At 38.8% G+C, this 26,759-nt stretch overlaps 4 protein-coding genes and 1 pseudogene across 4 annotated transcripts; 4 read left to right on the forward strand and 1 right to left on the reverse strand.

Annotated features, from left to right (window-relative positions):
- The first annotated feature begins 227 nt into the window (after window positions 1-227).
- Window positions 228-3,168, forward strand: LOC103950286 (annotated as a pseudogene).
- Window positions 3,169-4,490: 1,322 nt separating this feature from the next.
- LOC103950223 (E3 ubiquitin-protein ligase RSL1) lies at window positions 4,491-6,687 on the forward strand. Its single transcript, XM_009361407.3, has 2 exons — window positions 4,491-5,392; window positions 6,460-6,687. The coding sequence occupies exons 1-2, from the start codon at window positions 4,491-4,493 to the stop codon at window positions 6,542-6,544; spliced, it is 987 nt and encodes a 328-aa protein (XP_009359682.2). The 3' UTR covers window positions 6,545-6,687.
- Window positions 6,688-7,906: 1,219 nt separating this feature from the next.
- On the forward strand, window positions 7,907-9,215 carry LOC103950285 (transcription factor LRL2-like). The gene is made up of 3 exons (XM_048570754.1): window positions 7,907-8,118; window positions 8,210-8,275; window positions 8,852-9,215. The coding sequence occupies exons 1-3, from the start codon at window positions 7,924-7,926 to the stop codon at window positions 9,131-9,133; spliced, it is 543 nt and encodes a 180-aa protein (XP_048426711.1). The 5' UTR covers window positions 7,907-7,923; the 3' UTR covers window positions 9,134-9,215.
- A 1,153-nt stretch (window positions 9,216-10,368) lies between these two features.
- LOC103950222 (1-phosphatidylinositol-3-phosphate 5-kinase FAB1A) lies at window positions 10,369-18,690 on the forward strand. Its single transcript, XM_048587801.1, is given in 13 exon segments — window positions 10,369-10,740; window positions 11,033-11,741; window positions 12,116-12,838; window positions 13,028-13,181; window positions 13,349-13,693; window positions 14,046-14,939; window positions 15,044-15,375; window positions 15,521-15,644; window positions 15,736-15,903; window positions 16,025-17,215; window positions 17,217-17,522; window positions 17,640-17,906; window positions 18,241-18,690. Coding segments are annotated over 12 exon segments (5,448 nt in total). The 5' UTR covers window positions 10,369-10,740; window positions 11,033-11,115; the 3' UTR covers window positions 18,559-18,690.
- Window positions 18,691-19,238: 548 nt separating this feature from the next.
- On the reverse strand, window positions 19,239-26,502 carry LOC103950221 (conserved oligomeric Golgi complex subunit 3). Its single transcript, XM_009361404.3, has 24 exons — window positions 26,280-26,502; window positions 25,896-26,093; window positions 25,773-25,817; window positions 25,606-25,680; window positions 25,421-25,516; window positions 25,216-25,293; window positions 24,711-24,796; window positions 24,518-24,584; window positions 24,347-24,409; window positions 24,135-24,236; window positions 23,825-23,929; window positions 23,620-23,712; window positions 23,265-23,353; window positions 22,791-23,010; window positions 22,576-22,662; window positions 21,846-21,959; window positions 21,716-21,748; window positions 21,432-21,518; window positions 21,284-21,346; window positions 20,913-21,029; window positions 20,619-20,711; window positions 20,074-20,184; window positions 19,832-19,932; window positions 19,239-19,680 (listed from the first exon to the last, which is right to left on the reverse strand). Exons 1-24 carry the CDS (start codon window positions 26,355-26,357, stop codon window positions 19,548-19,550), a joined length of 2,334 nt encoding a protein of 777 aa, XP_009359679.1. The 5' UTR covers window positions 26,358-26,502; the 3' UTR covers window positions 19,239-19,547.
- Between the last annotated feature and the right edge of the window lie 257 nt (window positions 26,503-26,759).

Genomic DNA, 26,759 nt, shown 5'->3' on the forward strand with positions numbered 1-26,759 from the left:
TCATTGATAGATAAGACAAGATCTTATGTGAATTTGTGGTTATGATGGATCAAACAATCAATCCGACAACAGACATAAATTGATCCAAGTTCTGTATTTTATAATACAAAAAGAGAAAATTGAAAATTCGTTTCTCATTTTGAAAGGGTGAAATATAGTTAGTCCAAATATCAAAAGTACTATTTAAATAATTTCGTTGCGTGCACAGTAAGGAAGAGGAGGAAAGTGAAATAGGAGAGAGAAACAGAGTATCCAAAAGCCTCACAAACAGAGTATCCAAAAGCCTCTCTCAGTGACAGCCAATGGGAAGACGAAACAAAGTTAATATGGAGAACCCACCGTCGTCTCACTCTCACATCCACATCATCGACATGGAAAACGACGCCTTCTGCTTCACACCCACTTCGCGGAATCCGTCAACCAACCCCATCAACGTCAACGACGACGACGGAGACCTCCGATCGATCACGGCTTCTCTGCTCAAATCGGCTCCCATGCCAGCCAAAGCAGGCAACTTTATCGACCTTTCTAAAGAAACCCTAGACTTTTACGACGGCGACGACGAGCTCAGAATTCTTAGGTTCAAACCATCCAACACTCCCTTCGGAAAGCGAAGAAAAAAAAAACGTTTTCGGATTTTTCCGTGACCGAGTCTGGGCAATCTTCAAATTCTAAAAACGACACAGACTTCGTTTGTGAAATCTGCGTCGAATCCAAGTCGGGAATCGAGTCGTTTCGGATCAAAAACTGCAGCCATGGTTATTGTACTGAGTGTATGGTTAAGTACGTGGCCTCCAAGCTTCAAGAGAACGTTACCAGCATTAGGTGCCCTGTTCCTGATTGTATAGGGTTGCTGGAGCCCGAGTATTGCCTGCCGATTCTGCCTCCGGAGGTGTTTGATCGCTGGGGAACTGCATTGTGTGAGGCTGTGATTCTTGGATCAGAGAAATTTTACTGCCCCTAATAGGGTTGCTTTGCAATGTTGATTGATGATGGGTCAGAGGTTGTGAGGCAATCGGAGTGTCCTAATTGCTGGAGAATGTTATGTGCTCAGTGTAAGGTTCCTTGGCACGAGGGGATTAATTGCGAGGAGTTTCTAAAGTTGAATAAGGATGAGAGGGAAAAGGAGGATATCATGTTGATGAACCTTGCGCAGAAGAAACAATGGAGAAGATGCGCCAAGTGTAGGTTCTATGTGGAAAAAACGGAGGGTTGCATGCCCATGATGTGCAGGTTAGTTTTTTATCTGCTATGTTTCTTCAATTGTTTGTTGGAAATACTACTTGGAGTAAAACTTTCATCGTTTGTTTCTGATATAATCGAATCACTTGGAATTGGATTGCTTTGCCATCCTTGTTTGTTGTGCAAATCTCCTGAGGTTGATTATGCTATCGTGTTCCATTCGCTATTGTTTTAAGTTAGGTAAGAACCAGAGACGAGGGAAACTGCATTGGATTACAAAACCAATTAGTAAGTCTTCAGAAGGCATTGGAAACCATCTAAAAACATGACTGAGAACCATCTACCTTTGTCGTTGGCATTGGAAACCATCTAATGCCATAATGAATCCCTAGTTGGAGGAATTGTTGGCTTTCTGGCACATCCGTTAAGGTTATATTCTGAAATAACAAATGAGTTTGAGCTAACGTTCCTATGTTTAGAATCCTTTGTCTTTGCTCCTCAAATTGGCCTGCGAAATGAGTAGTTCGGAGTTCTGATGAGGGAGTACGTAGAAATAAGGCTGCCATGCCTTGATAAATTTTACTAGATTTGTCACAAGAGTGAACGCAACTGTGACGTTAGATGGACAGAATACCTGGCATAGTTGCTCTGCTGAGCTTCACTTGAAGCATTATGTTTGATTCCGTTACAAGGACGAGATAGGACGTCAATCCTTCCTTAAACTTCCCAGTTCTTTTAGGAGCAAAATTTAAACTTGAATTTTTATCGTTTATACGACCAGTCTACTAACTAAAATTTGAGTTTACTGCATATATACGGACAAGCTCTCCGCTATTTAGTGCTTGATATAGGCACACCCCATTGCTCTGCCGACATTTGACCTGTCATTACAAATTACTCAGCACTATTTCAACTTGTTTCGTTCAGTAAATTCTTGAATGCACTTTGAATTTCTGTTTATTTGTGTTGGTTGCAGGTGCAGAACTGCTTTCTGCTACAAATGTGGAGACGTTTTAAAGGTAAGTCGTAACTGTCCCAGTTGAAAGGAGATTTGACGTGCTCTATAATCTAGGTTACGATGGTACTTCAAATATGGTAGTTTATCAACGTACGTCGAAGAAAGTTTTAGAGCGCCAGAAGATGGTTTAAACCAACACTGATCTGCATTGCAGACATTTGACTTGAAACTTTACATATTTGGTTTGGATGTATCTTCGATTCACTTTTAATTTCCAAGCAGTTGTAAAGTTTACTTTCAGGTGTTTCCAAGGGCTCCCATCCTCTCCCCATCATTCTATCCAGTCACGCGAAGGGAAGGTGATGAGTGTAAATATTTCTCCGGTTACATGTGAGAATCTCCCGTTCATTAGCCCATTGGTATTTAGCGACGACACCAAGCTGAATGTAGTCAACTCTCACGACGACCCTCCATTTGGTCCATCAAAACTCAGTCTCGTTTTCAACGGCAAATCTTGCCAAAAACATACAAAATGATCAATGACATTTGTAAGTGCTCTCTGTTTCAATACTACACGTTTCTCCAAATTTTGATTTGATTGAAGCCCAACTAAATCGACCTCACCAACGAAAATCAGTGGGGCATGGAAAAGGTTTGTTTTGGTCAAAAAGCAGGTGGTGAAGGAAGAACCTCCCACTACAACCTAAGGAACCGAAGCCCCTCCGCGTTAACTGGGCCGGATTATCACTTGTCACCGCCAAAATTACCAGAATGCCCTATATTTGCTGCGCTCCATCTGCATGCATGCATCGGTTGGAGAGATTTTGGAGCCAACTTCGCGGCATTTTTTAAAGCTCATTGAAATATCTGTAACGTTCTACAGTCAACAGAAATTTTTTTTTGAAATCATGGTGACATGGACCAATCTCTGGTTGACACCAATGCACAAAAGGGTAATATACTCTTGATTTGTAAAAGCCTACAACGGCCGTTTCTGTTGTAGTTTGCGAGTCTTAAAATTATTTCTCTTCTTTTGGTTGCCCATTACTGCTTTTAACTGCTGCTTCTACTCCCGTGGCTTCTTTTCTATATTCTTTTTTATACAAGAGATATCGACGAAGGGAGATTTTGAACAAGAGGACTTTGGTTAAGGTAAACTCTTTTCCCATTTGGGCTACAAGTTCCTTGCAACTTCTCTTTTGTGCATGTTCCGTTGTCGCGCTTCAAAACCAATCCTATCAGGCGGGTTAGATGCAAGATAATGTGATCAATATGTTAATCCGTAAGTTAAGTTTAGCTGCTATTTAGAGGACGTTCTTCTAATTTCTTGCTGCAAAGTTTTTCATAAATTCAAACCAATCCTTTCAGTCGGGTTAGATGCAAGATCAGTACGCACCAAATGCACCCCAAAGGAAAATTACTTTGATTCCTTACCGATGATGAATTCTCCAATTGTGTGTAGAATGAAGTTGGTGTTCCACCAGAATCTAACCTACACAGAGAGAGAGAGAGATATGGGCACAGGAGTTGAGTTTGGCAGCAAAATTTTCACAGGAGAACACATAAATTAAGGGGTAAGGTTAAGCACATCCCCTCCTCTATCACCAAACACACAGTACTACATACAAAAAAGAAAAAAGAAAAATAAGCAACATGAACATGATGTTGATATTTATATTGATCCAACATTTGTGTGTGACGTGTGATGAAGAAATTCATCTCAAAAACTCATTCAACATTGGGTGTGAATCTATAAGTCTATCTATTCTATATATATAATATAGATGCATAATCCAGAATAAATGATTGCTGAGATTCGTACTGGAGCATATACTTTAGATTTTAAAGAGGGTTCAAAAACATATTTATTCTAATTCTGATGGAGAAGTGCATTGGAGTACTGATGTATACTATGTGCCAAAATTTACGTATAGTAATGTACATTTTATATGATCAGAGGTTCATCTAGTTCAGTCCATTTTTCACTCCACAAGGATTAAGATCAAATGAACGTTCATTCTCTTTCTGTTGTACCCATTTTTACTGTACATCTAGTATGCGTAGTTGTCATCTTATCCTTTTAAATGACGTCATTAATAAGTGAGATAATGCCTTATTTGAATCTATGGTTGATGGATCAAACAATCAATCTGACTAAAATATAAATCGATCGAAGTTCTATATTTTATAATGCAAAATGAGTCCAAAGATCAAACGTATCTCGAAATATTTTCCGAAATAGCGTGTACAGTAAGGAAGGGGAGGAAAGTGAAATTGGAGAGAGAGGCGGAGCATCCAAAAGCGTCGGTCTCTGTTAGTGACGCTGACAGCCAATGAGAAGAAGCTAAAGATGGAGAACCCACTGTCGTCTCACTCTCACATCCCCAATTTCGACATGGAAGACAACGCTTTCAGCTTCACACCCACTTCGCGGAATCCCTCAACCATCCCCATCAACGTCGACGACGACGACGGCGACGGCGACGGAGACCTCCGATCGATCACGGCTTCTCTGCTCAAATCAGCTCCCAAGCCCACCGAAGGAAGTAACTTTATCGACCTCTCTGAAGAAACCCTAGACTTCTACGACGGCGACGACGAGCTCAGAATTCTTAGGTTCAAACCATCCAACACCCCCTTCGGAAAGCGAAGAAAAAAAACCTTTTCTGATTTTTCCGTGACTGAATCTGGGCAATCTTCAAATTCAAAAAGTGTCCCAGATTTCGTTTGTGAAATATGCGTCGATCACAAGTCGGGAATCGAGTTGTTTCGGATCGAAAACTGCAGCCATGGTTACTGTACTGACTGTATGGTTAAGTACGTGGCCTCAAAGCTTCAAGAGAACATTACCAGCATTAGGTGCCCAGTTCCTGATTGCATAGGGCTGCTGGAACCCGAGTATTGCCGGCCGATTCTGCCTCGGGAGGTGTTTGATCGCTGGGGAACTGCTATGTGTGAGGCTGTGATTCTTGGGTCAGAGAAATTTTACTGCCCCTATAAGGATTGCTCTGCAATGTTGATTGATGATGGATCAGAGGTTGTGAGGCAATCGGAGTGTCCTAATTGCTGGAGAATGTTCTGTGCTCATTGTAAGGTTCCTTGGCACGAGGGGATTGATTGCGAGGAGTTTGTAAGGTTGAATAAGGAGGATATCATGTTGATGAACCTTGCGAAGGAGAAACAATGGCCAAGATGCCCCAACTGTAGGTTCTTTGTGGAAAAATCGGTGGGTTGCATGTTCATGATGTGCAGGTTAGTTTTTGTCTGCTATGTTTCTTCAATTGTTTGTTGGAATTACTACTTGGTTATTCATTTGCAGCAAAAATTTCATTGTTTGCTTCTGATATAATCGAATCACTTGGAATTGGATTGCTTTGCCTTCCTTGTTTGTTGTGTAAATCTTCTGAGGCTGATTATGTTATCGTGTTCTGCTCGTTATTGTTTAAAGTTAGATAAGAACCAGAGATGAGGGAAGCTGCATTGGATGAACCAAACCAATTAGTACACTTCAGGCGGCATATACGCATATCATTTGCACAAAATTTTATATAAAAGCACCAACAATATAAAGTTGATTTCTTGCTTATTTCTCTCATTGAACCTCTAAAAACAGCAATTGCTGACACCCCGAAATTTACATGATTGAAAACCATCTACCTTTGTCGTTGTCATTGGAAACCATCTACCCTTGAGTACCTTTACAATACAATAACGAATCCCTAGTTGGAGGAATTGTTGGCATTCTGGAACCTCCGGTAAGGTTATATTCTCAAATAACAAGGCAGTTTGAGCTAATTTCCCATCTGTAGAATCCTTTGTCTTTGCTCTTCAAATTGGCCTGCGCAATGAGTAGTCTGGAGTTCTGATGAGGGAGTATGTAGATATAAGCTGCCATGACTTGATACATTTTATTAGATTTGTGAAAAGAGTGAACACAACTGTGACGGTAGATGGACAGAATAACTGGCATAGTTTCTCTGCTCAGCTTCATTTGAAGCGTTACTGTTTGATTACGTTCAAAAGAATGACATGCGACGTCAATCCTTTCTTAAATTCAGATCAGAACTTCCCAGTTCTTTTAGGTGCAAAATTTAAACTTGAATTTTCTTCGTTTAAATGACCAGTCTATTAACTAAGATTTAAATTTACCGCATATATACGGACAAGTATTCCACTTTTTAGAGATTGATATAGGCACACCCCATTGCTCTGCCAACATTTGACCTGTAATTACAAATTACGCAACACTATTTCAACTTGTTTCTTTCAGTAAATTCTTGAATGCACTTTGAATTTCTGCTTATTGGTGTTGATTACAGGTGCAGAACTGCATTCTGCTACAACTGTGGAGACCTTATGAGCAACAATCATGCCCACAATTGTCGCAGGAGTAACAGGAGTTGACTTGCTCTAAAATGTACTTCCAAGTGTTGTAATTTATCAATGTCTATCGAAGAAAGTTTTAGAGCGCCAGAAGACGGTTTAAACCAACACAAATCTGCATTGCAGACATTTGTTGATAAATAAACAAGTGGCTTGAAACTTTACATATTTGCTTTCTTATTAGAATGCATTTCAACATAATTTACTTCAAAGATTTTTGGTTAGACATATTTGAAAATCATCAGATAAGTTCCACTTTGTGTATCTTCATCTTCTAGGACGGCCAAGGTTTTCCATGGGACAGAGATGGGGTTATAATCGTCCATATCTCCATGCTCTTATACTTCACAATTTTGGTAGTTCCAGTGAGTTTTCGGTTTGGACATCTCTTCAATTCACTCTTAACTTCTAAGCAGTTGTAAACTTTCAGGTGTTTCCATCCTCTCCCATCCTCTCCCCATCACCCTATCAAGTCACGCGAAGGGAAGGTGATGAGGATATTTCTCCGGTTGCATACTCATCAGCCCTTTGGTATTTAGCGACACCACCAAGTTGAATGTAGTTAACTCCCAAGGCGACCCTCCATTTGGTCCATCAAAACTCAATCTCGTTTTCCACTGCAAATCATGCAGAAAAACATACAAAATGATCAAAGATCGATATGTCCTAGTGTTGTCCGTTTCAATGCTATACTATACGTTTAGTCGTCCACTCATATTGTAACACTCGAAGTTTTCTCCAGATTTTGATTTTGATTGAAGCCGAACTAAATCGACCTCAACAAGCAATGCACATACATATTTGAGCTAGTAATTGAATTACTAAAATATCCCTGACCAGCAAAAAACAGGGGGCATGGAAAATATTTGAGCCAGTAATGCACATACATTACTGCTTAAAACTGCTGCTTCTCCTATCTTGGCTTCTTTTCTATGTTCTTTTTTATACAAGTGATATCGAAAAAAGAGGATTTGAACATAGGACTTCGGTTAAGGTAAACGCTCTTCACCATTTTGAACTACGAGATCCTTGCAACTTCTCTTATGCAGTAGTCTCTGTATTGAGTTGAGTGCGAATGAGGCATCACACTTGTGGTTACTGATTTCTCTTGTGTGTGTGTGTGTGATGCAAAGTTTTTCATAAATCTGTGTGTTGGTTGCTCGAATCTATGATTGGGGTTACGTTTTAAGTTCTTTCGACACTTTATTACAAAGTTGTTTAATTTTTAAACCATGTGTGACTGTTAAATTCATCTGCAGCAGCCAAGTCTTTAAGCAGATTCATCTCCACTTTTCATGAAGTTTTAGGTGGAGCCAGCTTCAAATGGCCAGAAGTTCTTTGTAGGCTCAACAAACCAAAAGGGAGAAGAAAAAGAAGAAGAAGAAGAGCCGTTCCTGTTGATGATGGACAAGTACATTAATCAAATTTTCGGTTCCTCATCGTGGTCAGATGTCGATGTGAAGGAAATACCATCTTGGGCATGTTGTGGATCTGAAATACGTCAAATTTCATCATCACTTTATTTGCAGCTTCGGAGAGAAAAAATTGCTGATAGGATGAAGAAGCTGCAAGAACTTGTGCCAAATTCTAACAAGGTAAGCTCTTCTGTTTCACGCTGAAATACGTCATGTGTAATCAATTCCGGTTGGATTTAGAGACGTACTGATATCATTCATGATTTTACAGACCGACAAGGCATATATGCTTGATGAAATCATTGAGTATGTCAGACTTCTTCAGCTCCAAGTAAAGGTATGATGGAGAACTTTCACTCACATTTTCGATTCTGTGCTTCAGTCATAAAAAAATTCAGTTTTCCGAAATATTCACTTGCTATATGAATGTTACATTTTTGTTTTTTATTGAACAAGATGGTGATTTACTCAAATTTGGTAGGAAAATTTGCACGAATCACTGTAAGAAGAACCGATATCATAATTTAGTGCTCGATATAACGATTTGCACGAACTAAGCATGAGCAAAATTGGGGCAGCAGGGGCAGTTGTCCCTCTCATCACAGACAGTAAAGGCTGTCAAACTAAGGTGCTAAGCCCCCTCTCTCTATGTAGCTTAAGGTGCTTTGGTCCAATTTACTTATAATAGGTACCTTGTATCATAATTTCATAATCGAGAAATTCTACGCCTTGAGTCTTTAGTATTCTCTTATTTACTACTCGTAAACATTAGGCATAATACCGTCGTTCATTATTACTAAGAAACTGAAAAAGACCTCATACACCCTAAAAAAGGAACCGCTCCAGATTTTCTTGTGTGCTAAGAAATAAGAACAAACTCGATGATTTTTTGTAACAAGTGAATCTATGTCAGGTTAAGAATGGTTTGCCGCAGTTGCCATCAATCGGTCAAGAAGCTGACATTTCCTTCGACGAAACTGCTTTAGAACAAGCAGTGAGGCTGATGGAATCGGACGCGAACAAGGCAATGCAGCATCTCAAAAGCAAAAGTTTCCGCCTCATGCCAGTTGCACTTGCTGATGCCATTTCCACAGGAAAGGAATTGTCTTCATCACCATCAACTCCTGTTTCTGATGATTGGCAGAAGAAGAAAACCAGTTTTGCCGGTGTTGCTCACAATAACAAATTGGATTAGTTACTACTTCATGAATTTTATTTTATTTTTTCTGTTTCGATGACCTTTGTTTTTAAATTAAAAATAAAATATAAAAAAACCAATTTCTGAGGCTTTTGTTTTGTTTTGTGGAACATGGTCGGTAGAGATTAGTACTTTCATCACATGGAACTACTTGACTTGGAAACATTGGATCAGTTCAATCACGTGCCCTTGCTAAATAAAGTTTTTTCCACAAGATGATATATGTTTTGAACTATTCTAATCAATGAAGGGGTATTCGATTGTAATTGTAAAAACTAAAAGAAATGAACGGTACACTACCTTGATCAACTGACCTAACTCACATCTGTAAACTAATTCTTAAGTCATTTAACTAACTGACCTAACTCACACACGCAAACTAATTCTTATGTCATTTGTCTTCCTTTTCATTGCGAGGTCATTGATTCAAATACTTATCCTTTAGTATTCCTTTTTTTTTTTTTTTTTTGAAAAATCAAACTCAATAATTGAAGTTATCCACACAATTTTGAAAACTTTCTAAGATTTGATATCTCTTTGTTAAATCTTTATTCATGTCCCTTAGATTTAATTCGACATTATCCTTTTATCTTCACATGCACTCCTACTACTACTAGATAATTTCTATGAATTATCATGTCTCATGATAATTATTTACTACAAAAGAAAAAGGTGAGCACTCAACACTCAGCATGGAGAATAAAACTAAAAATAAAAAAAATAATATTATTTCATAAATAAAAAAGTTTTATTTACAAATTGTCAAAGTTTATATGATGTTAAGTTTAGATATGTTTGTAGTTAAAATAAAATTGAGAAATAAAAATTAAAGTGGAACGTAAGTTGAAATTGTCGTGAAAAAGGAAATAACTTTGCTCACCAGTCTTCAATAAATCGCTCACCTTTCTTCAATAACCCATCATTCTGTTTGTCATCGATTGATGAATTTAAATTTTAAACTATGTGTGAAAATTTAAATTCATATAACAAAAATAAAATCGGGCGTACGACCGCGTGGGGGCGGTGATGTAAATACACTAAGAAATCATTTAATAAATCGGTGGTCTTTGTAGAGTAAGTAACGTGCAGTCGGAGGCAACAATGCGGGAATTACAGTTACAGGTGGCGGTTGACGTTTCGACCTTTCCGTGTCTTTCCTGCTTTTTAATAACCTTTTTTGTGTGGCTTGGCTTCTATAATATTTATTTTTTTATAAAATATAACATAATTGTTACAGATAATACAATACAACAGGTTTGCTGTTGTATGAACAATTTTATTCCGAAAATAGAACCCATATAAAATTGCAAATATTCTGCATATAAGACGGCCTTACTGTTTCTGGTGGGGTCTGTCGGAGATTCTGTGCCTTCTGGTTTGATTGTAATAGGGTTTTGGTTTTTGGGGCAATTTTGCACAGAGACGTATTGCAATTGAAGAAGAAAGAAAAGCACTTTTGCTTGTGGAGGATTCAGGTTCTGGGAGTTTCTGGTGATCTCTCAGAAACCCAATTGGCAAAAGCTCTTAAATTTGCGAAAGCACTTAAATTTGGGGACTTTGGCCAAATGGGGTTTTGAATTTGCTGCTTCCAACTTTTAATTTTGGTAAAATTTTGCTGCTTTTCTTGTATACCATGAGAAATGAAGCTTAAAGTTGTGTTTTTTTGCATGCAACCCTGTTGCTAGCTGGAAAGATTGATGCTTTCTTGAACTCTCAGCTTGAATTTTGTGTTTTTGAATTCAATTTTGTGATTGTGATTGAATTATGAGTTCGGACGGCATTTTGTATGCGTGCATTTCAGTTTCGATGAGCTCTTGAGTTCCAAATTCGTAGAGCTTTGATGGGTTTTGGCGTTTTTTCAATTTTTTTGCTTATTTGGATTCTATTTGTTAGCAGGTGATTTAGTTGCAATTCTGTTTAGGGAGAGCATACAGTTATGACAGTGTCATCATGAGAGGGCTCCGGTGGGGTAGTTGTCGATGGGCAGCCCCGACAACAAACTATCCGAGTTAGTTGACGTATTCAAGTCTTGGATCCCCAGGAGGTCCGAGCCGCCCAATGTGTCCAGGGACTTTTGGATGCCTGATCAGAGCTGTAGGGTATGTTATGACTGTGATTCTCAGTTCACAATATTTAACCGAAGGCATCATTGTCGACTTTGTGGCCGAGTTTTCTGTGCCAAGTGTACTGCAAACTCTATTCCTGCGGCATCTGATGAGCCAAGGGTTGGAAGGGAAGATTGGGAGCGGATTAGGGTCTGTAATTATTGCTTCGAGCAATGGGAGCAAGCGGTAGCCGCACCCGATAATGCTGCCACCCCCGCAGCCAGCCCTGGTCTCAGTCCATCACCATCCGTGACAAGTTTGGCAAGCACCAAGTCCAGCTGCACCTGCCACAGCAGCAGCAGCACTGTTGGTTCTACCCCTTATTCGACTGGACCTTACCAGCGTGTGCCATATAGTTCTGGTCAGAGCCCTAGTCAATCATCTTCCGAAATTTATTCAGTTCCGGTACAGCCAGACAATGTGACATCGCAGACGAGCATTAGTTCTGATGTAGCCATGGCCGAGCCGTCTCCAAATCTATATGGCTTTTGTATGAACAGGTATCTCTTGCTCTCACTGAATACTTTTTTGGTGTACTTCACAAATTGATAGAGCATTATCTTCTTTAGTTTCACATAAGTTTTCAAGTGTCATTGTAAGGTATTTGTGTACGCGTGAATAAAGAATACAAATCGTGGATTGGAAAGTGAATAAAGAGTTTATGTTTTCATGAAATATTTTTTGCAGGTCATTCTTTCTTCATTCAATGTTAATGTTGCGTGTGAGTCTGCGATACATGTCGGGTCATATAAATGAATTTTGCGTTTATGTTTCTAACCATGATTATTCATTCAAGATCTCATATCTCATATCCTTATATTTGGCTCTTTATAAGGTAATCCATTGCTTGTTTTTACTTATCATCTGATACCAGGAGTGATGACGAGGATGATGACTATGGAGTTTATCGTTTAGATTCAGAACCAAGTCATTTCTCTCATGGCAATGACTATTATGGTGCAGTCACTATCGAGGAATTTGCTAGCGTCTATGGACCCCAGAATGTGCATCTTGATGGAGATAACACGAGTTCCTTCTTACCTGGGAGTTTTGATACACAGGATGTAGTGGGAATTCAGAAAATTGAGGAAGATCAATATGAACACGATAACGATGATGAATTTGGAACTTCTCCATATGACCTGCAAAGCACGAATACCGAACCTGTGGATTTCGAGAACAATGGGCTACTTTGGCTCCCTCCGGAGCCTGAGGATGAAGAAGATGAGAGAGAAGCTGTCTTATTTGATGACGACGATTATGATGGTGGTGGTGCAGGGGAGTGGGGATATCTGGGTTCTTCAAATGGCTTTGGTAATGGGGAGTGTCGTACGAGGGAGAAATCAATTGAGGAGCACAGGAAGGCAATGAAGAATGTGGTGGAAGGTCATTTTAGGGCTTTGGTATCTCAGCTTTTGCAGGTTGAAAACCTACCACGGGGTGATGAAGGCAACAATGAGAGCTGGTTGGACATAATTACTTCGTTGTCTTGGGAAGCTGCCATGCTTCTCAAGCCAGATACGAGCAAGGGTGGAGGAATGGACCCTGGGGGATACGTGAAGGTTAAATGTATAGCTTGCGGGCGTCGAATTGATAGGTAAATTTTTTATCTAAAGTTAATTCTTTCACCATTCAGTGCAGTGTGAGGCATATTCCTGTGCAGTATTATTTCAGCAAACCAAATTTAGAATGGTTCCTAAACTTTTATATTATATCTATGTTCTGTTAATGCAAAAATTATGCAAGCCATTAGTTGTTTGACAGTTTTTCATTTCATTTTGTTCAGTATGGTGGTAAAAGGAGTTGTTTGTAAGAAAAATGTGGCTCATCGGCGAATGACATCACAAAAAGAAAAACCACGCTTTTTAATCCTTGGAGGAGCTTTGGAATATCAGCGTGTTTCAAACCTCTTGTCAAGTTTTGATACGTTGTTGCAGCAGGTTCTTTTTACCTTTTCCGTTTATTTGTGTTAAAAGTTAGAGCTGTGAATTTGTAGGATTTTGATAAGCGATTAAACCCTGCATATGTGTTCTATCACGCAGTTATCTTTTGTATTGATTTAGTAATCTTGGATGTTTCTTCTTCTGATGGACTATCCCTTTTTTAGGAAATGGATCATCTGAAAATGGCAGTTGCAAAGATAGACTCGCATCACCCTAATGTCCTTTTGGTGGAGAAGTCTGTATCTCGGTATGCTCAAGATTACCTTCTTGCGAAAGACATCTCACTTGTTCTGAATATTAAGAGGCCACTTTTAGAGCGAATAGCCCGCTGCACTGGGGCACAGATAGTCCCTTCAATAGATCATCTCACATCACCAAAACTAGGGTTTTGTGACATGTTCAATGTGAAGAAGTTTCATGAAGTGCATGGCAGTGCTGGGCAAGGTGGGAAGAAATTGACAAAGACTCTGATGTTCTTCGAAGGTTGCCCGAAGCCCTTGGGTGTTACCGTAAGTCCTGAATATATACACATCAACACAGACTTTGTTGGGCATTAACTGGCACATTTTGGTGTCTTGTCAAATTTTTAGGCTAGGACTTATTGTTATTTGTATTTTCACTTATTAACATGGTGGGAGAACAAAAGAAATAGCAAAGACAATGGAATTGTAATCAGGTTAATGAGGCCGCTGATCAAGGATATCTTCATTCGGAGTTGTTCTTAGCTTGGACTGGTGGATTGGGGGCATTTGCATGACTGTTATAACATTTTTTGTATTAACTACTTTAATAATTCCCTTTACTATGTATTTTGTTTAAACCCAAAAAGTCATGTGTTAAGAAGGATTGGATTTGTTTCAGATAATGCTCCACGGTGCCAATGGGGATGAGTTGAAGAAGGTGAAACATGTTGTCCAATATGGAGTTTTTGCTGCTTATCACTTGGCTCTGGAGACTTCATTTTTAGCTGATGAAGGTGCTTCACTTCCAGAACTTCCCTTGAAGTCTGCGATTACTGTTGCATTACCCGATAAACCATCAAGTGTTGACAGGTCTATTTCCACCATACCTGGTTTTAGTGTCCCACCAGCTAGCAAGCCTCAGGGTCCCGATGCTAGCAGTGAGCTACAGAAATCTAATCAAGGGTTAATTATAGATAGCAATTCATCTACCACTAGTGGCCCTATTTTGAACCCGCAAGGTGCCGATTCAATTTGCTCATCTAAAGCTTGTTCTCAAGCTTTTCTCATAGAACATGCTTCGAGCTCTAGAGAATCTAGATCTCTCTTTACTTCCTTGTCTCTTCCCCAAGAGGATATCACAGAATCCTATAGTAAAGAGCTCCCCTCAATATGTGCCTCTGAAAATAAAATTGATGTGGGTTCTGAAGATTCTTGCCTGGACAATTCAGCTCAGGCTGGGGAAGCTTTGGTCAACAATGGTTTAATCTCTAATTCTCTTGCCACCTCAGAGGCATTAGGACATGCTGGCGGTGCTTTAGCTGCAACTCTTGGTGAGACTCCAGAATTCACGTCCATAAAACATCATAGTGATAATCAGAATGAGGAGGTACGATCTTCAAAGGAAGAGTTTCTGCCCTCACCTTCTGACCACCAAAGCATTTTGGTTTCCCTGTCAACACGTTGTGTGTGGAAGGGAACTGTGTGTGAACGGTCCCATCTGTGTCGAATCAAATATTACGGAAGTTTTGATAAGCCTTTGGGGAGGTTCTTACGAGATCATCTGTTTGATCAGGTATTTTTATTTTCAATCATTACCTTTTGTTTTTGCTAATTTTATGCGGACAGATTTTTCGTCAGCAATCTCATAAGATGAAGTTGTCATTACTTCTTTATCAGAATTACCTTTGTCATTCATGTGGGATGCCATCAGAAGCACATGTTCATTGTTATACTCATAGACAAGGGAGCCTTACAATATCCGTTAAGAAGCTCCCAGAGATTTTGCTACCAGGGGAAAGGGAAGGAAAAATTTGGATGTGGCACAGGTGCTTGAAATGTCCTCGAACCAATGGCTTCCCTCCTGCAACTCGAAGAGTAGTCATGTCAGATGCTGCTTGGGGTTTGTCATTTGGGAAGTTTTTGGAGTTAAGCTTTTCAAATCATGCAGCTGCAAACAGAGTTGCAACTTGCGGTCATTCCCTTCACAGAGATTGTCTTCGGTTTTATGGGTATGCATTTTCACTTATGAACTGCTAACTTTTGCACCAACCTCAGTTTACCTTCTTTCTTCGTGTTGTTTAATTTCAGAGAAAAGCATATGCTGTTTTATCACTATGTTATTATCTTCTTATGCTATTGTTCTTACATGTACAGTTTCGGAAGAATGGTTGCTTGCTTCAGCTATTCCTCCATTCACGTTCATTCTGTTTATCTTCCACCACAAAAACTCGAATTTCACAATGATAATCAGGAATGGATACACAAAGAAGCTGACGAGGTGAGTTTATTATCTTTTATTTTTAATCTCAAAGTAGCAGGTGATTCTAAATTTATCAACGCTTATGAGATTATTGATCTTGTTTTACTAGGTGGGTCATCGGGCAGAGCTTCTCTTTACTGAATTGCGCAATGCTCTTAATCAGATTCTGGAGAAGAGACCAATTTCAGGGACAGCGGATGGTGGTAAGAAAGCACCGGAATCAAGTCAAATTGTAGAACTTGAAGAGATGCTTCAAAAGGAAAGAGAAGACTTTGAGGTAGTTCACAGGAATCACACCCCCTTTCTACATGCGTTGTTTATTTTTTTTTCATCTGTTGGAGAAGGAAGTTATATGTTTGCATTATTTGGTATCTCAATTGCGACATGACATTGTTTAGGAATCATTACAAAAAATGATGCATAAGGAGGTGAAGTTTGGCCAGCCTGCAATTGATATTCTCGAGATCAATAGATTAAGGAGGCAGTTGCTTTTTCACTCTTACATTTGGGATCAACGCCTAATTCAGGCTGCCAGTTTAAGTAAAAAGAGTTTCCAGGAAGGTTTGAGCAGTTCCCTTCCAAAACTCAAGGAGAAACCTATCAGTTCTACGGAGAAGCTTGTCGACACAAATATAAACTCCATGCCAGGTAAAGGATTAAGTAGTAGTGATTCCTCTCTTCGGGAAACAAAGCCTGATGTAAGTATTTATCAAGGAGGAGATGTTGGCAGCTTTAGCCAGCCTGGAGGGGAGCAGAATAAAAATGAAATGGTTCAGGATCCGAATCATAGTAATGAGGCAAAAAATTTCACATCCTCCTCTGACAATTCCATTGATAAATCTGATCCATTGGAATCTGGAACAAATGTACGAAGGACCCTCTCAGAAGGGAACGAGAGTCCAGTAGTGGCGAATTTATCTGATACCCTTGATGCGGCTTGGACTGGTGAAAGTCACCCAACAAGTACGATACCTAAAGAGAATGAATACTCTCTACCGGATTCAACCTTGGTAAATTCTGCAACTGTGTTGAGAAAAGTTGAATCGAATTCAGATTTGCAAAATTGTGCTGTTGACCAAGCTGGGGTAAAGGCAACTGCTCCAACTCATTCTCTTAGCTCTAAATCTCTCAAGGTGTTTGACAAAAATTATTCCTCTAATTCTCAAAAGATCATCATTGGTGAATACAATCCCGTCAATGTTTCAATGTTTCGGGAATTGGAAAGGCAAAGCGGTGCCAGACTGTTACTGCCCATTGGTGTTAATGACAGTGTCATCCCTGTTTTTGACGATGAACCCACTAGTGTTATTGCATATGCACTTGTCTCGTCAGATTACCATTTGCAGATTTCCGAGTCTGAGAGACCAAGAGATGCTCTGGATAGTTCAGTCTCATTACCTCTTTTTGATTCCGCAAATCTTCTCTCACTTAGCTCTTTTGATGAGTCGCTTTCTGAGACCTACAGAAATCTTGGTTCTTCTGATGAGGGCATGTTATCTGTGTCACAGTCACGGAGCTCTCAAGCTTTGGACTCACTTTTGTCAAAGGACGTTCATGCTAGAGTTTCTTTTACAGACTGGTGGCCCCCTTGGGAAGGTGAAGTATACAGTGACATGTTACTACGCAACGAGGTTTGAGGCTTTAAGGAGGACGTGTTGCCCTTCTGAAATAGATTTCGTGCGATCTCTTAGCCGTTGTAAGAAGTGGGGCGCCCAGGGTGGCAAGAGCAACGTTTTCTTTGCAAAAACCTTGGATGATCGGTTTATCATCAAACAAGTTACAAAGACAGAGCTGGAATCATTTATCAAGTTTGCACCGTCTTATTTCAAGTATTTGTCTGAGTCAATCAGTTCTAAAAGCCCAACTTGCCTGGCAAAGATCCTGGGTATTTATCAGGTATTCTTCGTTTCTCTTGCTCTCACTAAAACGCTTAACGTTTTTCTTAAGAGGCCTGATACATAACTTTTCAGTTGTAAGTCTGACCCAATTTTTCATTTCTCTTTTGTCTTGAAGGTTTCGTCAAAGCATGGTAAAGCAGGGAAAGAGTCCAAGATGGATGTTTTAGTAATGGAGAATTTATTATTTAGACGGAATGTCACGCGGCTTTATGATCTGAAAGGATCTTCTCGATCGCGTTATAATCCAGATACAAGTGGGAGCAATAAAGTTCTACTCGACCAGAATCTGATTGAAGCAATGCCAACTTCTCCAATTTTTGTGGGGAACAAGGCAAAGCGGCTACTAGAGAGGGCTGTCTGGAATGATACTGCATTCCTTGCTGTAAGTCCGATTTTTAACTCCCTGTTTCCGCCTTAATGTTCCTCAGTAACCCTATTGTTTTCCAATCGGAAAATTCTGTGTGCACAAAGATTTTAACAAAAACTATTTTACGAATTGGCGCAATTTCTTGAATGGCATGGCACACATATCATACTACGGTACTACCCTGCACCAGTCGATGCAGTGTGCAGAGAAGAATGCATGTATTCTATTCGTCGCCACCTCCCACCAAAAATCCTGTGCGATTGTTTTTGAGGCGGATTGATTAGATTTTGGGGTGTGATTATCATGGCATCCGTTGTTTACTAACATCTTGTCATCTATTTTGCTACAGTCGATAGATGTCATGGACTACTCGTTACTGGTCGGCATGGACGAGGAAAAGGATGAGCTAGTTCTGGGGATCATAGATTTTATGAGGCAATACACATGGGACAAGCACCTTGAAACTTGGGTGAAGACCTCAGGAATTCTCGGCGGAGCCAAGAACACGTCTCCAACCGTGATTTCTCCCCAGCAATACAAGAAACGATTCAGGAAAGCTATGACAACTTATTTCCTCATGGTACCCGATCAGTGGTCTCCCCTAACGATCGTTCCAAGCGGGTCGCAATCTGACGTTGGTGAAGAAAATGCGCAAGATCCGACCTGAAACTGTGCTCTAGCCTCTCTATGTGTGAAGATTTTAGCTGAATAACTTTTACTTGTATACTTGAAGATGTGAGTTGAATGGAATAATGTCCAATGCAAAGCTATAAAGCAGAATGCTCAATTCTTTTTATCATTCTCTCTCTTACTTGCTCTGTAATCTTTATTCAAAAGTCTTTTTTTTTTCGTTCTTCATAAGAGGTATAAAGAGGTAAAGAGCCCTTCGATTATTACCCGAGTGAAAATTATGTTCTAAACTATTAGAAACTATTGATCTCCTTCTTTGTTAGATTCAAAGTTATTGCATCTAATCCTCCGTCAATTTAAGCAATGTGACTTGCACATGACGCACTTTAAAGGGTGCTGCTGTCATTTTTTTGTCCATAAATCCTTACCATTGCAAATAGGCTTTAAATGTAATTGTCAATTTACCCTCTCATTATAAACTGCCAACCTACCTTCAAAATATCACATACAAGTCAGCTGACTTAAGTTAACGAAAAATTGAAAAATATCTTTGAATCTTCATCAAATCTTACGGATGAAGGAAATTGGCAGTTTAATAAATTCAAGGTCTAGTTTTCCAAAAAAAATTATAAATAAATAAATAAAATTTAGAGGCCTAATTTTCACTCGGTAATAATTTAAGGATTATTTCAGCAAAACCAAATTTGGAGTAACATATATTTCCCAATTGCAAATAGCATATTCTGATATAGATTATGACCTGTTTTCAAAATACAAATTGTGCTTCGCTGAACCAAAAACTAGAAACTGAAATCGAACAAAAACTGCTCATGAGCAATCTATCCTACACAACCTATAAGACCGCCATTGGCTTATTACCCGTTACAAAAAATGATACATATATTTCCCGTTTCATAAAACTGTTTCGACATCGCAGGATTTCTCTAATCCACGAATAATAACATTTAAATCGCACGGCAAATAAGAACAACGCATATGGTAAGAGGCAATGGATTCACAAACACTCTAAAGGAGTTTATCAAGTTGTGCATGTAGTTCTTGTATGGAAGGCATGTTTATGATGCCTTGTACCTCTTCCGCTGAATACTCGTCCTTCAGCAGCGTCTGTACTCGAACATGTGCTTCGACAATATTTGTCCTGCAGAAAAGGAGAAAAGAGAAAGCTTGTCAGGACCGAGTTATAAAAGGAAGGCAAACTGATCTGTCATCAAGTAAAAATATCAACTTAATCTGTCACAGGTGTATATGTTGAGGACCCCAAATTTTCAACGAGTGACTCCTGTACTCACTTTATAGCTTTGAATAGTATAGTTCGTGTTGACGGGTTCTGCAAATAAAGCTTCATTTTTGTCATTACCATTGGCAACTCTTGCTGAATTGCAGCAGCTACCTGTCCAAGAATACATTATGAGAACCAGCTGTTATCAAATATATAGAGAGAGCAAAACACGAACCCCAGCAGACAAATATATAGATGGCCCTCCCTAACACGGCTCTCCACCGCACTCAAGAAAACGAGAAATATGCATACCTTTTGAACAAGTTCAGCCACCTTATCTGGGGTTGCAAAAGCATGATCTTTAATTGGTTTGGCCATAACAGAGTCTACCTTTTGATTCTGGCTACCTTTCACAGCTGTGACCTACAAAAAAGCACAATCAAAACCTTTTAGACATGAGCGAATTTTTGAAATACAGATGTAAGAATCCATGAGAAATCATATCCAAATGAGACCAAATTTAGTAAAGGCAGGACCCTTAATGACATTGTGGATTTTAAGTTATAACGAGCACTCAATTATGGATCCATTGATCCATCCTAGGAACCTCAACAACATGCCATAGGAGTCTACCAGTATAGACAGTGTTAGCATTTTTTTAATGATAAGGGTTTATGGCAACGTAAAGTATATGAGTTATTCACATGTGACATGTCTAATGTGGATTTCAGCAATTTATTCTAATGTTCTGTTTGGTTTTTTTAATTGTGTACTTGTATCTACATGTCTGGTTTCTCATTTGCTCCAAAATACATTACAAAGCCATATTACCAAAGGAGGAAACGACAAACACAAACCTTGGTAATAAATGAAAGCATAGGATCCACAACTAGCTTCGTCACTGACATAATGAACTCCTCACCAGTGGTTTTCAGGCTTTTCTCCAAGTCCTGCAAGTACATTACATTGAACTTGTCACCGACATAATGAACTCCTCATTGTTTTTTGAATAATACAATGAAGCATCCCCAGAAAATGAACCAAAGTGAAAAGTATAATTGAAACGAAAGCAGCAACGGAAAACAAAATGATTAAAGTTATGCTCTAAAAATAAACCAAGAACACATTAATTAAAAAGGAAAATGACAAACCTTTTTGGCATCTATTTGACTTTCCAAAACTCGGGGAGATAGGGTTCTTGCTAGTGAAGTTGACCTGGACCAATCAGATAGAGAGGCTTGACCTCTAAGAATTCGTCTTAGATGCTCCTGCCAGGAGATTAAAAAATATTAAGATTTCCATTCCATCAAATTTCAGGCATTTAAGTAACTTTTAATGCTTACTGCTAAACCAAATCAACATTCAAAATATCTTCGTCAATGAAATACTGTCCATACTAGAACTGATTTATTTGAAAAATAAAGTTTATGAAGACCGAGAGGATATATCAAACAATAATAGAACTTTACTAAACACTAGATAATGCATTTGAATAGGAGAACTTTTGCGTTAGAAAACTAACCAGCAAGTGCGAGAAATCAAGTTCCTTATGTGTGACAGAAAACTCAATATCGAAAGGCGCAATCTGGGAAGACGAAATAGATGCATTAACAAGTCATCCTTAAGAATAACTACCCATGATATAAACAGCAGATAGGAGGAAAAGTCACCTGCTCCCTTAAGATAAGAAGATGCTTTAAGAGGAAAAGCTGACCATCCATTGGAGATGATCTCTTTGTGATGAGTTTGCCCGCTTTCTGGCAGATGAAAGAAACAACAATCAAGATAGCACCGAAAAAGCTAGTCACCATATTAAGCCCATGCTAAACAAATCCTATCAGCTTAATAAACAGGGATAATATGACAGTCAAGGTAACCCCAAAAAGAAAAGTGGAATTATGCACAGAGAATTTCAAAATGCGCTGCATATGACAGTATATATTCAGTAACTCACCTGGATAGATACTGAACAAACTTCAACTACTTCCTGAATACCAAAAAAAAACAAAAAAATGTTTTAACAGAATTTATATGAAGGGAATTTATTCAAGACAAGTTTGACACCTGAGCTAAGGCTTAAATACCTGTGCTAAACCAGTAAAAACTTCTGGTTCTAAACAGCGATACAACTTTGAAAGGCAAGATATTGTTTTCTCTAGAGGTGGATACCATGTTTTAAAAACTAGGTTTTCATCAGCCTGTGTTTGACAAAGATAAAGATAAGGAAAGATGAGAAAATCGATCAAATTATATATAACAATCCGAGGCGAGCACATTAAATCACCAGAAATGATGCAGAACTCAAGCTAACAATAGTGTAACCACTTGCCACCAACTTCTATAAAAAAGATATTCCATCGTGCACGAGTAATCCCAAATAACCAGCTTGGAAACGTGTTACATGGGCAAATGCATACTAGTGTCCCTACAGGTAGGCTGCAAAATTAAAGGATATATTTAACAAAAGTAGTGATGAATAAGTTCTAAGGCCACTAAATGGCATCTTAGTATGTTCTATTCTCACCTCCCAAATATCACTTGTATCGAAAACAGGACACAGTTTGTTTCTGTGTTGTGGATATTCCGTTAAGTGAACAACCAATCTCACCAGACTATGAATGAATAATTCATCAAGGCCATTAAAGACTTTACATAATGGAAAATTAAAGTTATTCAACCTATGTAGAGATGTCCTATAAACCTATAAGTTTGGGTCTAGCAATGTTGACACCTAAATACACATCGGACAGCATAAACAAATATTTATCTCAGACATCCATAAAAGTTAAAAAAAGGAAATGGGAAAAAAGTTACAGAAGTAGTTTCAAGTTGATCTGCTGCAGATCTTTCCAGCTTAGCAGGGTAATCCAAGTCTTCATCCAGAGGAAAATAATTTGCTATCTGGAAAAACAAGATTAAGAAATTTAAAAAGGAAAAAGGTACTAGTCAAGAAAACAAGATTAACAGGAACATAAAGAAAAAAGGTAACTACTCAAAAAGCAATGAGAACTCTCAGGAATAGAGATCACCTCATCACGAATATGTGTTCGAGCACGGAAAGTTAACCGCTCATGAACATCGGCAAGAATTCTCTCTAATGTAGGACGTAGACCAGCTAATGATTCACTCCTCCGACTTAACTGTTCACCTAGGACTTCAACTTTCAATATGTCAACAAGTTCACAAAGAAAATCAACATTTGTTTCATGAATAAGTTTTGGCCGCAGTGTATCATATAAATATGTGGACCTGCATGAATTATCATCAAAAGGAGGTTATTATATAGTTTAAAATGCACATAAACCAATCAACCAGCGAACCCCCATCCTACAATGTAAAAGCCTAACAAGGAATGAAGTGGAAAGGACCAAACCAATCAAGCTTCATTCGCTTTTGGCACATTCAATTTAAAACAGATTGCTTAACCCATTATTACATGTCAGCCTCTCGAGAATGCAGAAAACGAGAGAAAATGACTAAAAAGAAAAGATAATGGGACCTACAGAGGATCTATCAATGGAGCCAAACTTGAAACGTCCTCTGCAGAAGATGGGAAAAAATGATCAAACAGTTGGTGCTCTAGCTGGCAGACCTGCAATGAATAGTGGTTTCAATTACCATGGAAACTTTGTGGTCCTACAACATAAATGTTCACAATGTATGCAGCTCAGATTCATACGTGAGAATAAGTTGCATATCACATTACATCTTACATCACAGATATTGCCACTATCATTAAAGAGAACAGGGTCAATCACCCCATCCTCACTTTATACTCTACAATAGACAAATCTTTCGCTTGTATTCTTTTTAAGGAGTCTTTCCTCAATGAATGTCCTTGTAACATTTACATCTTACCTGCATTAGATATGCACATCCAGATCTAGTCAATGATGGCAAGGCCTCTTTCTTGGCAAATTCAGATATTCGTTGATGTACTATACCTCTCACCTGAAAAATGCATTAACAAGGTGGTTTACAAGTGATAAAATTAAGGAATAAATTAGTATGGTAAACAACTAATTATCCTTTTCAAAAATAAATAAAAAATTCATCAGCTCACCAAGGAAAGTCTCTGTTCACAATATAGTTTGTGGCATTCTGTAAGGATCTGAGTATATTCTTTCCTTGATGCTCTGCTTTCAATTTCCTCCAGCACTGGCTTAAGCTGCAGAGATTCTATTTGTTAGACATCAACACTTAAACGAGTGTGAAGTTAAAAACTTAAGGCAGAAAATTGCATGCCCGCATTCAAATAATAGGATAGAACTAAAAATGCTTTCCAGACACATCTTGCTTTCAGCTTTTCACACCCTGGCTGGTTAAATGCATTAATCAAATTTTAACTAATTCAATAGAATCATCAATGTTACCTCACTTGCTGCTGCCTTGAAACGGACATATATAACGGATGCTTCTACACCCTCAGAAACAGATGCGTTATTGCCACCACTGCCCCGGATAGCTGCCTGTACCTGATGACAGTGGCCATAATTCAAAGCCAGGTAATATACACTAATGCATATTAAGACTGAAGTCTACTACGATGTGTTAATGGTAACTCAGTTCAATAAGGTAACATTACCTGAGAAGAAGCACCTTTGAGAACTGAAAGTACATGAGAACGAATCATTCCCAAGGCTCGAGACTGTCCAAAACAAGTAAACTATATATTACTGAAGGTCAAAACCAATCTTACTAGATGACAATCTCCATTCTATACTATTCACCTAATCAACGCTCTTGCAAATCATACCTGCAATTGTCGAAATTTGAGCAGGTAAACACTGGATTCTGCATATTGTGGATTGCTTTCAACATACCTAAAGTATGCACAAATTGTTTGAAAACAGTAAGTTTTAATCCAATAAATATATCCTTATTGTTTTTAACTGAATAGTGTCTGAGACATAGAATTGCAGAGAGTTAGTAACAAAAAAGATACTTACGATATGCACTCATCAAGGCGTTTGAGAAGAGGGAGAAAGTTCTCGTGTAGGACATTCATGTTTGGAGAATAAAAATTAGTAGTAATCTGCACACAGTTGAAGAATTAAACGTGAATACAATATAATTATGGGATGAATATACTACTACTACTACTATACTATACTACACACACATATATATATATATATATTATATGTATTTCATACAGTTTGTGCATCATGATATTTTCTCACATATCAGAACAAACAAAAGAAGGTAAGATCCTTGGAATGAAGCTTCAAAGTATATTAACTTCAATGTAAATTTGAACAACACTACAAAGTAATGCCTGATAAGGAGAATTCACACTAGGGACTAGGGAGAAGTTGACTATTTGGAAAAAGAATCAATTAAATTGTTAGTTCAAAAACAAAAGTTTATCCATGCATTACGACATATATTTAACAAAACCACAATCTCAGCAAACAAAATAATATCTCTAGGTAAGGTAGATTCAAACCTTACATTCTCCAATTCATCAAAGTAGTTGAGCTTACTGCGGAGTGCTTCCGTAAATTCAATCAGTCGTTGCTTCTCTATTAACTGCAAATGAAAAATGAGGAAACATCAAGTTTTAAATAAGTTTCCAGGCCCCCACAACAATGAATTCAACCTGACACCAAGGAAAGTGGGAAGAAATAAAAAGGGTAACAATTGAAAGAAAATCCACCAATCGGTCGCATGCATCATGAAGAGTTCTAGTCTTTGTTGCTACTGCCTGATGCTGATCTTGTAGTTCATTAAACAACTCCAGGGTGTCATCGACCTGCACAGAATGAAACCAGCTATCTCAAACAAGCATAACAACGTAAAACAAAGATGTCTTCAACACCGATAGATATATATCGCCATTACCTGACCGAGTATGCCATCACATGTCTGAATGCGTTCTGTCAAAGTGTCTACATAGTGTCGATACTTCTCCTCTGTCTAAAATGTAAAAAAATTATGTGCAATGAGAAGTATTTACACTCAATTACATCATAAGGAGCAGTATTTGTCGGAAGAAATCGATAACTAACCTCCGACTTCAAGGCCGCTTCGAGATCTGTAAACCATTTGTAAAACTGCAAGTAGAAAATCTAATTTCAGTGAGAAAGCCTTCGAATTGGAATAGATAACGGAATGTGATGACAACAATGTACCTGATTCGTATTGACAAGAACAGCTTCAATGGCGGCTGAGTGTTCTGAGCCAAAAGAGCTGTCCTTGGTGGAGACAGTCAGGCCATTCTGGTGGCCTGTGGTGCGGTCCTGTGCCAAATTGGGAGGGAATGGCCGCTCCGCGACGGAATGCGAGAGCGTTGCAATGGCTGCTTGCTGCTGCTCCGTTAACGGAGTTTTCTGCAGAGGAAAGAAAGCAATATATCAAAATTCAAATCGAGAGGATCCGATCCGATCTGAAAGCAAGATAGTTGCAATTAAAGCGAGAAAATTGCAGAAAACTCAGATGTAGAAGAAAACGGCGTCGTTTCCATGGAGAATTTTGAATCTAGGGCAATGAGGAGGAGGAAGAAGAAGACGCAGCACCTGTTCCCAGTGAGATGCGAAGTTGTAGCCCCTGGAAATGGCTCCAGATTTCGGAACGCTCGGCTTGCTTGCCGCCATTCTCGATCTTCTTCAACTCACAACGACGTCGTTTCAGGCAATGGTTGCAGTAGCCTTCGTCGTCTTCCACAATTCGCCTCCTCTCCTCCGCCCTCTTTTCTTAGTCTTGAGTTTTTACCCAGTCCCTCGCTTCCTTTTTCAACGATAAAGATTTAAACGCCCAGCTTTTATGTTGTTCGAACTACCACGACGTCGTTTGGTGGTTAACAAACAGTTGAATGTTGAAACGGTGCGAACTTGTTTGCTTCTTTTTTACCTCTTTTTTTTTTTTTTTTTTTTTTTTTTTTTGGCCCTTTTTACTTTTGGATTTTTATGTCGCTCGGACAGGTAAATAACTGAAACCGCTCAAACAGAATCAATTTTTTTTGGGTTCCAACTGAATACGTTGATGAACCACTATTC

Source organism: the organism of the source record quoted next, unplaced genomic scaffold (genome assembly GCF_019419815.1).
Source record: "Pyrus x bretschneideri cultivar Hongxiangsu unplaced genomic scaffold, Pyrus_bretschneideri_v1 Contig1, whole genome shotgun sequence".
NCBI lineage: Eukaryota > Viridiplantae > Streptophyta > Magnoliopsida > Rosales > Rosaceae > Pyrus > Pyrus x bretschneideri.

Coding starts and splice junctions, on each gene's coding strand:
- LOC103950285 (XM_048570754.1), top strand. CDS start 7,924: ATGATGGACAAGTACATTAATCAAATTTTCGGTTCCTCATCGTGGTCA. Junction 8,119..8,209: donor TTGTGCCAAATTCTAACAAG/GTAAGCTCTTCT, acceptor ATGATTTTACAG/ACCGACAAGGCATATATGCT. Junction 8,276..8,851: donor TTCTTCAGCTCCAAGTAAAG/GTATGATGGAGA, acceptor AATCTATGTCAG/GTTAAGAATGGTTTGCCGCA.
- LOC103950221 (XM_009361404.3), bottom strand. CDS start 26,357: ATGGCGGCAAGCAAGCCGAGCGTTCCGAAATCTGGAGCCATTTCCAGG. Junction 24,797..25,215: donor ACTTTGATGAATTGGAGAAT/GTAAGGTTTGAA, acceptor AACTGTGTGCAG/ATTACTACTAATTTTTATTC. Junction 19,933..20,073: donor TGGCTGAACTTGTTCAAAAG/GTATGCATATTT, acceptor ATTCTTGGACAG/GTAGCTGCTGCAATTCAGCA.
- LOC103950223 (XM_009361407.3), top strand. CDS start 4,491: ATGGAGAACCCACTGTCGTCTCACTCTCACATCCCCAATTTCGACATG. Junction 5,393..6,459: donor TGCATGTTCATGATGTGCAG/GTTAGTTTTTGT, acceptor TGTTGATTACAG/GTGCAGAACTGCATTCTGCT.